Genomic DNA, 19,530 nt, shown 5'->3' with positions numbered 1-19,530 from the left:
TAGCAGGGGGATGACCGCAGGGGACCCCTGCACTACCTTCCTTGCACTGCTCTTCCTGTTGGTCTTCCATTCCCTACCTGGCTGTATACCCTTCTCCGACAGTAAGACCAACTCATTAAACGTGCTATTTACGTCATTCTCAGCATCGTGGATGCTCCAGAGTAAATCCAGCTGCAGCTCCAGTTTCGCAATGTGGTCCGTCAGGAGCTGCAGGCGGATACACTTCCCGCACACGTAGTCGTCAGGGACACCGGAAATGTCCCTGACTTCCCACATAGTACAGGGAGAGCATAACACGTATCCGAGCTGTCCTGCCATTGACTTAACCCTTAGATAAACTTAATGTGGCAACAACAAGGCTAAAGATTAGTTACTGATATAGAAAAGAAAAAAGAAAAGCTACTTACCAATCACCAGCCAATCACTTATCCCCTTGGCTGTGACGTCACCTTTTAATTTCTTTATACTTCTTTTTTGCCTTCTCTCCCCGCTGCAGCTGCACAAGCCGGGCCTTTATAGGCCTCACCAACACCACGCACTCCCACCTCTCGGACTGCCGCCGGGCCTTTATAGGCCTCACCAACACCACGCACTCCCGCCTCTCGGACTGCCGCTGGGCCTTTATAGGCCTCACCAACACCACGCACTCCCACCTCTCGGACTGCCGCCGGGCCTTTATAGGCCTCACCAACACCACGCACTCCCATCTCTCGGACTGCCGCCGGGCCTTTATAGGCCTCACCAACACCACGCACTCCCACCTCTCGGACTGCCGCCGGGCCTTTATAGGCCTCACCAACACCACGCACTCCCGCCTCTCGGACTGCCGCCGGGCCTTTATAGGCCTCACCAACACCACGCACTCCCACCTCTCGGACTGCCGCTGGGCCTTTATAGGCCTCACCAACACCATGCACTCCCACCTCTCGCTGCCGCTGGGCCTTTATAGGCCTCACCAACCACGCACTCCCGCCTCTTGCTGCCGCTGGGCCTTTATAGGCCTCACCAACACCACGCACTCCCGCCTCTTGCTGTCGCTGGGCCTTTATAGGCCTCCCGACTCGACGAATTCCCGTCTCTAGGACTGCCGCCACCTCTCGCTGCCGCTGGGCCTTTATAGGCCTCCCGACACCACGCACTCCCATCTCCAGGACTGCCATGATCAGCCATGATCATATTGAATGGTGATGCAGGCTCGAAGGGCCGAATGGCCTACTCCTCCACCTATTCCACAGGTAAAGTGCTGCCAAATGCTTCTGTAAAGTATCGGAACACAAATGGATATGATTTATTCTTGCTTTCTTTCACATGTTGGTTTTCAACTTGTGCATATTATATTAGATGGAAAAATATCAAAGGATTGTGTTGTCATGAATACTTCAGTTACAACCACTGGCATTCTTCATGCTGAATTAAAGCAGGGTACAATAGAGAATTGCTCCGATTCTCACTGAGAGACCCACTGAGCTGTGGCAGACCTGCATGAGATTCAGTTGCAAACTCAAAACAAAGATTGCAAATAAATGTCTTGAAATCTGGCTCAGTGAGCAATTTGTGAGATTGAAAATGATCCTGATAAATCTGGTCCAACCATCAGAAGCAGTGGCAGTAATGCAACACTGGAGAATGTGGAAAATGAGGCAGTGGCTGGAACTGAATGATTAGAAACATGGAACCACAGAAATTAGGAGCAGTAGTAGGACATTCGGCCCATCGAGTCTGCACCGCCATTCAATATAATCATGGCTGATCCTCTATCTCAACAGCATACCCCACGTTTTCCCCGTAGCCCGAGAGAAACACAGTGACCGCTTCAGGTCAAGGACCTGTTGTCATTTGGTGACGTCCCTAAACTTAGAAAACCTTCTTCTGATATAATACAAATGAGCAGTGCAGCGAGCATTCTGAAATTCTGAAAATAAAGTGTCCTATCCGATACATTTGCTTGAGCTGAACAGAGAACATTTTAATCTTGATGTCAGAATACAATTTACTGAATCAATAGCCGACAGCACGCAATGGACAGGGAAAGACAAGGAGAGAAATAAAGTTAAAATGATTTACAGAATGAATAGCCGTGTAAAGAGACTTGCCCGGAACACCAACAGCAGCGAGGAACCAGGGACACTAACAGCGAGGTACCAGGGACACTAACAGCGAGGTTCCTGGGACATTAACAGCGAGGTACCAGATACACTAACAGTGAGGTACCAGGGACAGTAACAGTGAGGTACCAGATACACGAACAGTGTGATACCAGGGACACTAACAGTGAGGTACCAGATACACTAACAGTGAGATACCAGATACACTAACAGTGAGGTACCAGATACACTAACAGTGAGATAACAGATACACTAACAGTGAGGTACCAGGGACACTAACAGCGAGGTACCAGATACACTAACAGCGAGGTACCAGGGACACTAACAGTGAGGTACCAGATACACTAACAGCGAGGTACCAGATACACTAACAGTGAGGTACCAGATACACTAACAGTGAGGTACCAGGGACACTAACAGTGAGGTACCAGGGACACGAACAGTGAGGTACCAGATAAACTAACAGTGAGGTACCAGGTACACTAACAGTGAGCTACCAGATACACGAACAGTGAGATACCAGGGACACAAACAGTGAGGTACCAGGGACACTAACAGTGAGGTACCAGATACACTAACAGCGAGGTACCAGATACACTAACAGTGAGGTACCAGATACACAAACAGTGAGGTACCAGATACACTAACAGTGAGGTACCAGGGACATTAACAGTGAGTTACCAGATACACTAACAGTGAGGTACCAGATACACTAACAGTGAGGTACCAGGGACACTAACAGCGAGGTACCAGGGACACTAACAGTGAGGTACCAGATACACTAACAGTGAGGTACCAGATACACTAACAGTGAGGTACCAGGGACACTAACAGTGAGGTACCAGATACACTAACAGTGAGGTACAAGATACACTAACAGTAAGGTACCAGATACACTAACAGTGAGGTAATAAATACACTAAAAGTGAGGTACCAGATACACTAACAGTGAGGTACCAGATACACTAACAGTGAGGTACCAGATACACTAACATCGAGGTACTAGATACACTAACATCGAGGTACCAGATACACTAACAGTGAGGTATCAGATACACTAAGATCGAGGTAAGAGATACACGAACAGTGAGGTACCAGGGACATTAACAGTGAGTTACCAGATACACTAACAGTGAGGTACCAGATACACTAACAGTGAGGTACCAGGGACACTAACAGCGAGGTACCAGGGACACTAACAGTGAGGTACCAGATACACTAACAGTGAGGTACCAGATACACTAACAGTGAGGTACCAGGGACACTAACAGTGAGGTACCAGATACACTAACAGTTAGGTACCAGATACACTAACAGTGAGGTACCAGATACACTAACAGTGAGGTACCAGATACACGAATAGTGTGGTACCAGATACACTAACAGTGAGGTACCAGGGACACTAACAGTGAGGTACCAGGGACACTAACAGCGAGGTACCAGATACACTAACAGTGAGGTACCAGGGACACTAACAGTGAGGTACCAGGGACACTAACAGTGAGGTACCAGATACACTAACAGTGAGGTACCAGATACACTAACAGTGAGGTACCAGATACACTAACAGTGAGGTACCAGGGACACTAACAGTGAGGTACCAGGGACACTAACAGTGAGATACCAGATACACTAACAGTGAGGTACCAGGGACACTAACAGCGAGGTACCAGATACAATAACAGTGAGGTACGAGATACACTAACAGTGAGGTACCAGATACTCTAACAGTGAGGTACCAGATACACTAACAGTGAGGTACCAGATACACTAACAGTGAGGTAGCAGATACACTAACAGCGAGGTACCAGATACACTAACAGTGAGGTACCAGGGACACTAACAGTGAGGTACCAGATACACTAACAGTGAGGTACCAGATACACTAACAGTAAGGTACCAGATACACTAACAGTGAGGTACCAGATACACTAACAGTTAGGTACCAGATACACTAACATCGAGGTACCAGATACACTAACAGTGAGGTACCAGATACACTAAGATCGAGGTAAGAGATACACGAACAGCGAGGTACCAGGGACATTAACAGTGAGATACCAGAAACACTAACAGTGAGGTACCAGGGACACTAACAGTGAGGTACCAGATACACTAACAGTGAGGTACCAGATACACGAACAGTGAGTTACCAGGTACACGAACAGTGAGATACCAGATACACTAACAGCGAGGTACCAGATACACAAACAGTGAGGTACCAGATACACTAACAGTGAGGTACCAGATACACTAACAGTGAGGTACCAGATACACTAACAGTGAGGTACCAGGGACACTAACAGTGAGGTACCAGATACACGAATAGTGTGGTACCAGATACACTAACAGTGATGTACCAGGGACACTAACAGTGAGGTACCAGGGACACTAACAGCGAGGTACCAGTTACACTAACAGTGAGGTACCAGATACACAAACAGCGAGGTACCAGATACACTAACAGTGAGGTACCAGATACACTAACAGTGAGGTACCAGGGACACTAACAGTGAGGTACCAGATACACTAACAGTGAGGTACCAGATACACTAACAGTGAGATACCAGATCCACTAACAGTGAGGTACCAGGGACACTAACAGTGAGGTACCAGGGACACTAACAGTGAGGTACCAGATACACTAACAGTGAGGTACCAGATACACTAACAGTGAGGTACCAGGGACACTAACAGTGAGGTACCAGATTCATTAACAGTGAGGCACCAGATACACTAACAGTGAGGCACCAGATACACTAAGAGTGAGGTACCAGATACACTAACATTGAGGCACCAGATACACTAACAGTGAGGTACCAGATACACAAACAGTGAGGTACCAGATACACTAACAGTGAGGTACCAGATACACTAACAGTGAGGTACCAGATACACTAACAGTGAGGTACCAGATACACTAACAGTGAGGTACCAGATACACTAACAGTGAGGTACCAGATACACCATCAGTGAGGTACCAGGTACACTAACAGTGAGGTACCAAATACACTTACAGCGAGGTACCAGGGACACTAACAGTCAGGTACCAGATACACTAACAGTGAGGTACCAGATACACTAACAGTGAGGTACCAGGGACACTAACAGTGACGTACCAGGGATACTAACAGTGAGGTACCAGATACACTAACAGTGAGGCACCAGATACACTAACAGTGAGGTACCAGATACACTAACAGCGAGGTACCAGGGACCTTAACAGCGAGGTACCTGATCCACTAACAGCAAGGTATCAGATAATCTAACAGTGAGGTACCAGATACACTAACAGCGAGGTACCAGATACACTAACAGCGAGGTACCAGATATACTAACAGCGAGGTACCAGATACACTAACAGTGAGGTACCAGATACACTAACAGCGAGGTACCAGGGACACTAACAGTGAGGTACCAGATACACTAACAGTGAGGTACCAGATACACTAACAGCGAGGTACCAGATACACTAACAGTGAGGTACCAGATACACTAACAGCGAGGTACCAGGGACACGAACAGCAAGGTACCAGTTACACTAACAGTGAGGTACCAGGGACACTAACAGTGAGGTACCAGGGACACTAACAGTGAGGTACCAGGGACACTAACAGTGAGGAACCAGATACACTAACAGTGAGGTACCAGGGACACTAACATTGAGGTACCAGGGACACTAACAGTGAGGTACCAGGGACACTAACAGTGAGGTACCAGGGACACTAACAGTGAGGTACCAGATACATTAACTGTGAGGTACCAGATCCACTAACAGCGAGGTACCAGGGACACTAACAGTGAGGTACCAGATACACTAACAGTGAGGTACCAGATACACTAACAGTGAGGTACCAGATACACTAACAGCGAGGTACCAGATCCACTAACAGCGAGGTACCAGATACACTAACAGCGAGGTACCAGATACACTAACAGTGAGGTACCAGGGACACTAACAGTGAGGTACCAGATACGCTTACAGTGAGGTACCAGATACACTAACAGTGAGGTACCAGATACACTAACAGCGAGGTACCAGATACACTAACAGTGAGGTACCAGATACACTAACAGCGAGGTACCAGGGACACTAACAGCAAGGTACCAGTTACACTAACAGTGAGGTACCAGGGACACTAACAGTGAGGTACCAGGGACACTAACAGTGAGGTACCAGGGACACTAACAGTGAGGAAGCAGATACACTAACAGTGAGGTACCAGGGACACTAACATTGAGGTACCAGGGACACTAACAGTGAGGTACCAGGGACACTAACAGTGAGGTACCAGGGACACTAACAGTGAGGTACCAGTGACACTAACAGTGAGGTACCAGATACATTAACTGTGAGGTACCAGATCCACTAACAGCGAGGTACCAGGGACACTAACAGTGAGGTACCAGATACACTAACAGTGAGGTACCAGATACACTAACAGTGAGGTACCAGATACACTAACAGCGAGGTACCAGATCCACTAACAGCGAGGTACCAGATACACTAACAGCGAGGTACCAGATACACTAACAGTGAGGTACCAGGGACACTAACAGTGAGGTACCAGATACGCTTACAGTGAGGTACCAGATACACTAACAGTGAGGTACCAGATACACTAACAGTGAGGTACCAGGGAGACTAACATTGAGGTACGAGATACACTAACATGGAGGTACCAGGGACACTAACAGTGAGGTACGAGATACACTAACAGTGACGTACCGGATACACTAACAGCGAGGTACCAGGGACACTAATAGTGAGTTACCAGATACACTAACAGTGAGGTACCAGGGACACTAACAGTGATGTACCAGATACACTAACAATGAGGTACCAGGGTCAGTAACATCGAAGTACCAGATATTCTAACAGTGAGGTACCAGAGACACGAACAGTGAGGTACGAGGGACACTAACATCGAGGTACCAGATACACTAACAGCGAGGTACCAGGGACAATAACAGTGAGGTACCAGATACCCAACAGTGAGGTACCAGATACACTAACAGCGAGGTACCAGGGACACTAACAATGAGGTACCAGGGACACTAACAGTGAGGTACCAGGGACACTAACAGTGAGGTACTAGGGACACTAACAGTGAGTTACCAGGGACACTAACAGTGAGGTACCAGATACACTAACAGTGAGGTACCAGATACACTAACAGTGAGGTACCAGGGACACTAACAGTGAGGTACCAGGTACACTAACAGTGAGGTACCCGATACACTAACATCGAGGTACCAGATACACTAACAGTGAGGTACCAGATACACTAACAGTGAGGTACCCGATACACTAACAGCGAGGTACCAGATACACTAACATCGAGGTACCAGATACACTAACAGTGAGGTACCAGATACACTAACAGTGAGGTACCAGATACACTAACAGTGAGGTACCAGATACATTAACAGCGAGGTACCAGATACACTAACAGTGAGGTACCAGATACACTAACAGTGAGGTACCACGGACACTAACAGCGAGGTACCAGGGACACTAACAGTAAGGTACCAGATGCACGAACAGTGAGGTACCAGATACATTATCAGTGAGGTACCAGGGACACTAACAGCGAGGTACCAGATACACTAACAGTGAGGTCCCAGATACACTAACAGTGAGGTACCAGATACACTAACAGTGAGGTACCAGATACACTAACAGTGAGGTACCAGATACATTAACAGTGAGGTACCAGATACACTAACAGCAAGGTACCAGATACACTAACAGTGAGGTACCAGGGACACTAATATTGAGGTACGAGATACACTAACATCGAGGTACCAGGGACACTAACAGTGAGGTACTAGATACACTAACAGTGACGTACCGGATACACTAACAGCGAGGTACCAGGGACACTAATAGTGAGTTACCAGATACACTAACAGTGAGGTACCAGGGACAATAACAGTGAGGTACGAGATACACTAACAGCGAGGTACCAGGGACACTAACAGTGAGATACCAGATAAACTAACAGTGAGGTACCAGATACACTCACAGTAAGTTACCAGATACACTAACAGTGAGGTACCAGGGACACTAACATTGAGGAACCAGGGACACTAACAGTGAGGTACCAGATACACTAACAGTGAGGTACCAGGGACACTAACAGTGAGGTACCAGATACACTAACAGTGAGGTACCAGATGCAGTAACAGCGAGGTACCAGGGTCAGTAACATCGAAGTACCAGATACTCTAACAGTGAGGTACCAGATACACTAACAGTGAGGTACCAGATACACCATCAGTGAGGTACCAGGTACACTAACAGTGAGGTACCAGATACACTTACAGCGAGGTACCAGGGACACTAACAGTGAGGTACCAGATACACTAACAGTGAGGTACCAGATACACTAACAGTGAGGTACCAGGGACACTAACAGTGACGTACCAGGGATACTAACAGTGAGGTACCAGATACACTAACAGTGAGGCACCAGATACACTAACAGTGAGGTACCAGATACACTAACAGCGAGGTACCAGGGACCTTAACAGCGAGGTACCTGATCCACTAACAGCAAGGTATCAGATAATCTAACAGTGAGGTACCAGATACACTAACAGCGAGGTACCAGATACACTAACAGCGAGGTACCAGATACACTAACAGTGAGGTACCAGATACACTAACAGCGAGGTACCAGGGACACGAACAGCAAGGTACCAGTTACACTAACAGTGAGGTACCAGGGACACTAACAGTGAGGTACCAGGGACACTAACAGTGAGGTACCAGGGACACTAACAGTGAGGAACCAGATACACTAACAGTGAGGTACCAGGGACACTAACATTGAGGTACCAGGGACACTAACAGTGAGGTACCAGGGACACTAACAGTGAGGTACCAGGGACACTAACAGTGAGGTACCAGATACATTAACTGTGAGGTACCAGATCCACTAACAGCGAGGTACCAGGGACACTAACAGTGAGGTACCAGATACACTAACAGTGAGGTACCAGATACACTAACAGTGAGGTACCAGATACACTAACAGCGAGGTACCAGATCCACTAACAGCGAGGTATCAGATACACTAACAGCGAGGTACCAGATACACTAACAGTGAGGTACCAGGGACACTAACAGTGAGGTACCAGATACGCTTACAGTGAGGTACCAGATACACTAACAGTGAGGTACCAGGGACACTAACAGTGAGGTACCAGTGACACTAACAGTGAGGTACCAGATACATTAACTGTGAGGTACCAGATCCACTAACAGCGAGGTACCAGGGACACTAACAGTGAGGTACCAGATACACTAACAGTGAGGTACCAGATACACTAACAGTGAGGTACCAGATACACTAACAGCGAGGTACCAGATCCACTAACAGCGAGGTACCAGATACACTAACAGCGAGGTACCAGATACACTAACAGTGAGGTACCAGGGACACTAACAGTGAGGTACCAGATACGCTTACAGTGAGGTACCAGATACACTAACAGTGAGGTACCAGATACACTAACAGTGAGGTACCAGGGAGACTAACATTGAGGTACGAGATACACTAACATGGAGGTACCAGGGACACTAACAGTGAGGTACGAGATACACTAACAGTGACGTACCGGATACACTACCAGCGAGGTACCAGGGACACTAATAGTGAGTTACCAGATACACTAACAGTGAGGTACCAGGGACACAAACAGTGAGGTACCAGATACACTAACAATGAGGTACCAGGGTCAGTAACATCGAAGTACCAGATATTCTAACAGTGAGGTACCAGAGACACGAACAGTGAGGTACGAGGGACACTAACATCGAGGTACCAGATACACTAACAGCGAGGTACCAGGGACAATAACAGTGAGGTACCAGATACCCAACAGTGAGGTACCAGGGACACTAACAGTGAGGTACTAGGGACACTAACAGTGAGTTACCAGGGACACTAACAGTGAGGTACCAGATACACTAACAGTGAGGTACCAGATACACTAACAGTGAGGTACCAGGGACACTAACAGTGAGGTACCAGATACACTAACAGTGAGGTACCAGATACACTAACAGTGAGGTACCAGGGACACTAACAGTGAGGTACCAGATACACTAACAGTGAGGTACCAGATACACTAACAGTGAGGTACCAGATACACTAACAGTGAGGTACCAGATACACTAACAGTGAGTTACCAGGGACACTAACAGTGAGGTACCAGATACACTAACAGTGAGGTACCAGATACACTAACAGTGAGGTACCAGGGACACTAACAGTGAGGTACCAGGGACACTAACAGTGAGGTACCAGGTACACTAACAGTGAGGTACCCGATACACTAACAGCGAGGTACCAGATACACTAACATCGAGGTACCAGATACACTAACAGTGAGGTACCAGATACACTAACAGTGAGTTACCCGATACACTAACAGCGAGGTACCAGATACACTAACATCGAGGTACCAGATACACTAACAGTGAGGTACCAGATACACTAACAGTGAGGTACCAGATACACTAACAGTGAGGTACCAGATACATTAACAGCGAGGTACCAGATACACTAACAGTGAGGTACCAGGGACACTAACAGTGAGGTACCAGGTACACTAACAGTGAGGTACCCGATACACTAACAGCGAGGTACCAGATACACTAACATCGAGGTACCAGATACACTAACAGTGAGGTACCAGATACACTAACAGTGAGGTACCAGATACACTAACAGTGAGGTACCAGATACACTAACAGTGAGGTACCCGATACACTAACATCGAGGTACCAGATACACTAACAGTGAGGTACCAGATACACTAACAGTGAGGTACCCGATACACTAACAGCGAGGTACCAGATACACTAACATCGAGGTACCAGATACACTAACAGTGAGGTACCAGATACACTAACAGTGAGGTACCAGATACACTAACAGTGAGGTACCAGATACACTAACAGTGAGGTACCAGGGACACTAACAGTGAGGTACCAGGGACACTAACAGTGAGGTACCAGGTACACTAACAGTGAGGTACCCGATACACTAACAGCGAGGTACCAGATACACTAACATCGAGGTACCAGATACACTAACAGTGAGGTACCAGATACACTAACAGTGAGGTACCCGATACACTAACAGCGAGGTACCAGATACACTAACATCGAGGTACCAGATACACTAACAGTGAGGTACCAGATACACTAACAGTGAGGTACCAGATACACTAACAGTGAGGTACCAGATACATTAACAGCGAGGTACCAGATACACTAACAGTGAGGTACCAGATACACTAACAGTGAGGTACCACGGACACTAACAGCGAGGTACCAGGGACACTAACAGTAAGGTACCAGATGCACGAACAGTGAGGTACCAGATACATTATCAGTGAGGTACCAGGGACACTAACAGCGAGGTACCAGATACACTAACAGTGAGGTCCCAGATACACTAACAGTGAGGTACCAGATACACTAACAGTGAGGTACCAGATACACTAACAGTGAGGTACCAGATACATTAACAGTGAGGTACCAGATACACTAACAGCAAGGTACCAGATACACTAACAGTGAGGTACCAGGGACACTAACAGTGAGGTACGAGATACACTAACAGTGACGTACCGGATACACTAACAGCGAGGTACCAGGGACACTAATAGTGAGTTACCAGATACACTAACAGTGAGGTACCAGGGACAATAACAGTGAGGTACGAGATACACTAACAGCGAGGTACCAGGGACACTAACAGTGAGATACCAGATACACTAACAGTGAGGTACCAGATACACTCACAGTAAGTTACCAGATACACTAACAGTGAGGTACCAGGGACACTAACATTGAGGAACCAGGGACACTAACAGTGAGGTACCAGATACACTAACAGTGAGGTACCAGGGACACTAACAGTGAGGTACCAGATACACTAACAGTGAGGTACCAGATGCAGTAACAGCGAGGTACCAGGGTCAGTAACATCGAAGTACCAGATACTCTAACAGTGAGGTACCAGATACACTAACAGTGAGGTACGAGGGACACTAACATCGAGGTACCAGATACACTAACTGTGAGGTACCAGATACACTAACAGCGAGGTACCAGGGACAATAACAGTGAGCTACCAGATACCCAACAGTGAGGTACCAGATACACTAACAGCGAGGTACCAGGGACACTAACAATGAGGTACCAGGGACACTAACAGTGACGTACCAGGGACACTAACAGTGAGGTACCAGGGACACTAACAGTGAGGTACCAGGGACACGAACAGCGAGGTACCAGATACACTAACAGTGAGGTACCAGATACACTAACAGCGACGTACCAGATACACTAACAGCGAGGTACCAGGGACACTAACAGTGAGGTACCAGATACACTAACAGTGAGTTACCAGATACACTAACAGTGAGGTACCAGATACACTAACAGCGACATACCAGATACACTAACAGTAAGGTACCAGGGACACTAACAGTGAGGTACCAGATGCACAAACAGTGAGGTACCAGATACACTAACAGTGAGGTACCAGATACACTAACTGCGACGTACCAGATACACTAAAAGCGAGGTACCAGGGACACTAACAGTGAGGTACCAGATACACTAACAGTGAGGTACCAGATACACTAACAGCGGCGTACCAGATACACTAACAGTAAGGTACCAGGGACACTAACAGTGACGTACCAGGGATACTAACAGTGAGGTACCAGATGCACGAACAGTGAGGTACCAGGGACACTAACAGTGAGGTGCCAGGGACACTAACAGCGAGGTACCAGATACACTAACAGTGAGGTACCAGATACACTAACAGTGAGGTACCAGACACACTAACAGTGAGATTCGAGATACACTAACAGTGAGGTGCCAGATACACTAACAGTGAGGTACCAGGGTCATTAACAGTGAGGTACCAGGGACACTAACAGTGAGGTGCCAGATACACTAACAGTGAGGTACCAGGGACACTAACAGTGAGGTACCAAATACACTAACAGTGAGGTACCAGATACACTAACAGTGAGGTACCAGATACACTAACATCGAGGTACCAGGGACACTAACAGTGAGGTACGAGATACACTAACAGTGAGGTACCAGGGACACTAACAGTGAGGTACCAGATACACTAACAGTGAGGTACCAGATACACTAACATCGAGGTACCAGGGACACTAACATTGAGGTACGAGATACACTAACAGCGAGGTACCAGGGTCACTAACAGTGAAGTACCAGGGACACTAACAGTGAGATACCAGGGACACTAACTGTGAGGTACGAGATACACTAACAGTGAGGTACCAGGGACACTAACAGTGAGGTACCAGATACACTAACAGCGAGGTACCAGGGTCACTAACAGTGAGGTACCAGATACACTAACAGTGAGGTACCAGATACACTAACAGCGAGGTACCAGGGTCACTAACAGTGAGGTACCAGATACACTAACAGTGAGGTACCAGATACACTAATAGTGAGGTATCAGATACACTAACAGTGAGGTACCAGGGACACTAACAGTGAGGTACCAGGGACACTAACAGTGAGGTACCAGATACACTAACAGTGAGGTACCAGATACACTAACAGTGAGGTACCAGATACACTAACAGTGAGGTGCCAGATACACTAACAGTGAGGTACCAGATACACTAACAGTGAGGTACCAGATACACTAACAGTGATGTACAAGATACACTAACAGTGAGGTACCAGATACACTAACAGTGAGGTACCAGATACACTAACAGTGAGGTACCAGATACACTAACAGTGAGGTACCAGGGACACTAACAGTGAGGTACCAGATACACTAACAGTGGGGTACCAGATACACTAACAGTGAGGTACCAGGGACACTAACAGTGAGGTACCAGATACACTAACAGTGAGGTACCAGATACACTAACAGTGAGGTACCAGATACACTAACAGTGAGGTACCAGATACATTAACAGCGACGTACCAGATACACTCACAGTAAGGTACCAGGGACACTAACAGCAGCATGGTTGGGGGAGGTGGGTAAATTACACTAACAGTTGTACAGGGAAACGTGAATTGCAGGATTAATTGCTGGACCCGAATTCTAAGAGGAACACCAACAACTGTGAAGGAGGGAGAGTAAATGACAAAAACAGTCATGCTGTTGAATTTAATTGATAGAATGAATAGCTGGATACAGAGACTAACCAGGGACACCAACAACAGTGAGGATATGCCAGTATTTTTAAACAACAACACGTGTCTTAGCAAAATGCAACAACTTGACAGGCAGTATACCATGAATAACTGATTATTCCCTGGTATATCGCAAGAATGATATTAGAATGAAACTTGGTTGATATAATTAATAACTGAAAAATGCTACTTACTAGGAACACCAGCAGCAGCGAGTAGAGGATAGTAAATATATTGTATTTCAAACAGTGCTATTCTTATCTTCGCTTCGAGAAGCCATCTATCAGCAATGGATTGCAAATCATCAGTAATGGGAGGCGGTGGTGGGGCGGGAGGCACAACCATGACTACCCTTCTGTGAGTCACTTCTGGTATCTGTGCTGGAGGCAACGCGCTGATTGTGTGAGGTGAAACATTGAAGGGAGGTCCTTACATAGAGCAGAGGGAAATCCCCGAATGACAGCATTAGGCGTCACTGTCACTGGCATTAATTACAGTCATTGAACAAACAGACTAATTGAACCATTGTCACCACAGTACTTTATTGCAACTTCATCTAGCTCACCGTATTGTACACAGTTTTACATTAAAAGTGAGATAATATGTGATTCTTCACCCACCCATAAAATACGGAGGTCAGAGAGAACAGAATTTATATTCCTGTATTGAATTAAAACTGAGAATAAAAGATAAGAAAGTGACAGAAACAAAGGGAGGGATAAAAGATGAAAAGACGGATTACAGCAATCTTGTTCTCTGATGCATTGTATTCCAGGCCATCAGGCTAAACACAATCCCAATCAATAAATGTTCCCAAATGGCAGTATCTGAGAGATGATCGCTGTAATGGGATCAATGGGACTTGCGTACATGAAACAGATCCAGCTGCAATCCAGGAATTCCATTCCTAAGGCCCTCTAGATTATAGTGCTTCCACTTCAGTCTCGGAATTTCATTCCCAGGACATTCTATATTGTCTGACACTCGAACAAGAACAACAGGTTATTTGTGAAGAATGACCTTACCCAGTCAAGCGTCTCCTTTATCGAGGGGAGGAATAATAAAAGGAGCAAAGGTTTTATACCATGGAATCAAAGGAAATTGCTTAAAATATTAACCATTGAGATAAATACCGTGTAAATATCTCAATACTCCATGAAACGCTCTCAAAACATTGAAGTCTCGCCTAATCGTAATCTTATTCTGAGAACCATATCTAGCAGTCAACATTCTGGATTCTCCCAACACCATCCCAGTCTAGGTCCTCTTTCACCGCCCCAGGGAAGTTGGGTCACATTTGTGTAAAGTCAGAGTGGATTGGCTCTGGGGTTCCTAACATTGACTCCGGACCACATGAGTTCTTATGGAATTAGGTCAAACAATTAGGACAAGGAAACCTCATGCTGTTTACCACATATCGCCCTCCCTCAGTTAAGGAATCAGCACTCCTCCATATTGAACAATACTTGGAAGAAGAATTGAGAGTAGCAACATCAGAGAATGTACCCTGAGTTGCAGATTTCAATGTCCATCGCCAAGACTGGCTCAGTAGATCCACTACTGACAGAGCCAGCCGAGTCCTGAAGGACATAGCTGCCAGACTAGGCATGCAGCACATGGTGAGAGAACCAACACCAGGGGAACACATACTTGAACTCGTCCTCCCCAATCTACCTCTCGCAGACATTATTGGTATGTTGGTGTCGTTGGCAAGGCCAGCATTTATTGCCCAACCATAATTGACCTTGCATCACTGCAGTCCATGTGTTGAAGGTTCACTCACAATGCTGTAAAGGATGGAGTTCCAGGATTTAGACCCAGCAGCGATGAAAGAACGTCGATATATTTCCAAGTCTGGATGGTGTGTAACATCGAGGGGAACTGGCAGGTGGTGGTGTTCCCATGTGCCTGCTCTCCTTGTCCATCTAGATGGTAGAATTCGAGAATTTGGGAGGTGCTGCCAAAGAAGCATTGGTGAGTTGTCACAGTGCATCTTATAGATGGTCTGCACTGCAGCCACGGTGCGACAGTGGTGGAGGGAGTGAATGATTAAAGGGTTGGATGGGATACAAATCATGCGGGCTGCTTTGTCCTTGATGGTGGGGAGCTTCTTGAGTGTTTTTGGTGCTGCACTTATCCAGGCAATTGGAGCATATTCCATCACACTCCTGACATGTGCCTTGTAGATGGAGGAAAGCCTTAGGGATTCGAGAGTGGTGATATGTGCCGCAGAATAATCTGCATCTGATGTGTTCCTATTACCAAGGTTTGGTTCATCCAGTTAAGTTTTTGGTCAATGGTAACCCCCAGGATGTTGATGATTGGGGGATTCAGCGATGGAAAGCCCATTGAATATCAGTGGGAGGTGATTAGACTCTCGCTTGTTGGAGATGGTCATTGCCTGGCACTTGTGTGGTGTGAATATAACTTGCCACTTTACAGCCCGAGCTTGAATGTTGTCCACGTCTTGCTGCATGTGGCATGGACTGCATCATTTTCGGAGGAGTTGCGAATGGAACTGAACATTGTGCAATCATACCCACTTGTGACATTATGATGGAGGGAGGGTCATTGATGAAGCAGCTGAAGATGGTTGAGCTTAGGACACTGCCCTGAGGAACTCCTGCAATGATGTCCTGGGACTGTGATAATTGACCTACAACCACCACAACCATCTTCCTTTGTTCTAGCTGTGACTCCAGCCAATGGAGAGTTTCCCCCCTGATTCCCATTGACTTCAATTTTACTCGGGCTGCTTGGTGCCACACTCGGTCAAATGCTGCCTTGATGTCAAGGGCAGTCACTCTCACCTCACCTCTGGAATTCAGCTCTTTAGTCCATGTTTGGACCAAGGCTGTAATGGGGTCTGGAGTCGACTGGTCCTGGCGGTACACAAACTAGGCTTCTGTGAGCAAGGCTATTAGTGAGTAAGTGTCATTTGATTGTACGGTTGATGAGACCTTCTATCACTTTGCTGATTATTGAGAGTAGACTGATGGAGTGGTAATTGTCTGGATTGGATTTGTCCTGCTCTTTGTGGACGGGACATACCTGGGCAGATTTCCACATTGTCGGACAGACGCCAGTGTTAGAAACATAGAAACATAGAAAATAGGTGCAGGAGTAGGCCATTCGGCCCTTCTAGCCTGCACCGCCATTCAATGAGTTCATGGCTGAACATTCAACTTCAGTACCCCATTCCTGCTTTCTCGCCATACCCCTTGATCCCCCTAGCAGTAAGGACCTCATCTAACTCCTTTTTGAATATATTTAGTGAATTGGCCTCAACAACTTTCTGTGGTAGAGAATTCCACAGGTTCACCACTCTCTGGGTAAAGAAGTTCCTCCGCATCTCGGTCCTAAATGGCTTACCCCTTATCCTTAGACTGTGACCCCTGGTTCTGGACTTCCCCAACATTGGGAACATTCTTCCTGCATCTAACCTGTCTAACCCCGTCAGAATTTTATATGTTTCTATGAGGTCCCCTCTCATTCTTCTGAACTCCAGTGAATACAAGCCCAGTTGATCCAGTCTTTCTTGATAGGTCAGTCCCGCCATCCCGGGAATCAGTCTGGTGAACCTTCGCTGCACTCCCTCAATAGCAAGAATGTCCTTCCTCAGGTTAGGAGACCAAAACTGTACACAATACTCCAGGTGTGGCCTCACCAAGGCCCTGTACAATTGTAGCAACACCTCCCTGCCCCTGTACTCAAATCCCCTTGCTATGAAGGCCAACATGCCATTTGCTTTCTTAACCGCTTGCTGCACCTGCATGCCAACCTTCAATGACTGATGTACCATGACACCCAGGTCTCTTTGCACCTCCCCTTTTCCTAATCTGTCACCATTCAGATAATAGTCTGTCTCTCTGTTTTTACCACCAAAGTGGATAACCTCACATTTATCCACATTATACTTCATCTGCCATGTATTTGCCCACTCACCTAACCTATCCAAGTCGCTCTGCAGCCTCACAGCATCCTCCTCGCAGCTCACACTGCCACCCAACTTAGTGTCATCTGCAAATTTGGAGATACTACATTTAATCCCCTCATCTAAATCATTAATGTACAGTGTAAACAGCTGGGGCCCCAGCACAGAACCTTGCGGTACCCCACTAGTCACTGCCTGCCATTCTGAAAAGTACCCATTTACTCCTACTCTTTGCTTCCTGTCTGACAACCAGTTCTCAATCCATGTCAGTACACTACCCCCAATCCCATGTGCTCTAACTTTGCACATTAATCTCTTGTGTGGGACCTTGTCGAACGCCTTCTGAAAGTCCAAATATACCACATCAACTGGTTCTCCCTTATCCACTCTACTGGAAACATCCTCAAAAAATTCCAGAAGATTTGTCAAGCATGATTTCCCTTTCACAAATCCATGCTGACTTGGACCTATCATGTCACCTCTTTCCAAATGCACTGCTATGACATCCTTAATAATTGATTCCATCATTTTACCCACTACTGAGGTCAGGCTGACCGGTCTATAATTCCCTGTTTTCTCTCTCCCTCCTTTTTTAAAAAGTGGGGTTACATTGGCTACCCTCCACTCCATAGGAACTGATCCAGAGTCAATGGAATGTTGGAAAATGACTGTCAACGCATCCACTATTTCCAAGGCCACCTCCTTAAGTACTCTGGGATGCAGTCCATCAGGCCCTGGGGATTTATCGGCCTTCAATCCCATCAATTTCCCCAACACAATTTCCCGGCTAATAAGGATTTCCCTCAGTTCCTCCTCCTTACTAGACCCCCCGACCCCTTTTATAACCGGAAGGTTGTTCGTGTCCTCCTTCGTGAATACCGAACCAAAGTACTTGTTCAATTGGTCCGCCATTTCTTTGTTCCCCGTTATGACTTCCCCTGATTCTGACTGCAGGGGACCTACGTTTGTCTTTACTAACCTTTTTCTCTTTAACATAGAAACATAGAAACATAGAAAATAGGTGCAGGAGTAGGCCATTCGGCCCTTCTAGCCTGCACCGCCATTCAATGAGTTCATGGCTGAACATTCAACTTCAGTACCCCATTCCTGCTTTCTCGCCATACCCCTTGATCCCCCTAGCAGTAAGGACCTCATCTAACTCCTTTTTGAATATATTTAGTGAATTGGCCTCAACAACTTTCTGTGGTAGAGAATTCCACAGGTTCACCACTCTCTGGGTGAAGAAGTTCCTCCGCATC

General features: G+C 46.6%; 1 protein-coding gene across 1 annotated transcript in view; it reads right to left on the bottom strand.

Annotated features, from left to right (window-relative positions):
- LOC139247613 (probable G-protein coupled receptor 139) overlaps positions 1-19,530 on the bottom strand; it is a 32,268-nt gene that overhangs the window by 9,507 nt on the left and 3,231 nt on the right. Inside the window, exon 2 of the mRNA XM_070871685.1 lies at positions 16,408-16,535. Coding sequence (XP_070727786.1) covers positions 16,408-16,535 — 128 coding nt within the window. The remainder of the gene's footprint in view (positions 1-16,407; positions 16,536-19,530) is intronic.

Source organism: Pristiophorus japonicus, unplaced genomic scaffold (assembly GCF_044704955.1).
Source record: "Pristiophorus japonicus isolate sPriJap1 unplaced genomic scaffold, sPriJap1.hap1 HAP1_SCAFFOLD_275, whole genome shotgun sequence".
NCBI lineage: Eukaryota > Metazoa > Chordata > Chondrichthyes > Pristiophoridae > Pristiophorus > Pristiophorus japonicus.
Note: the sequence above shows the minus strand (reverse complement) of the source record. Positions and strands in the feature narration are given on the sequence as shown.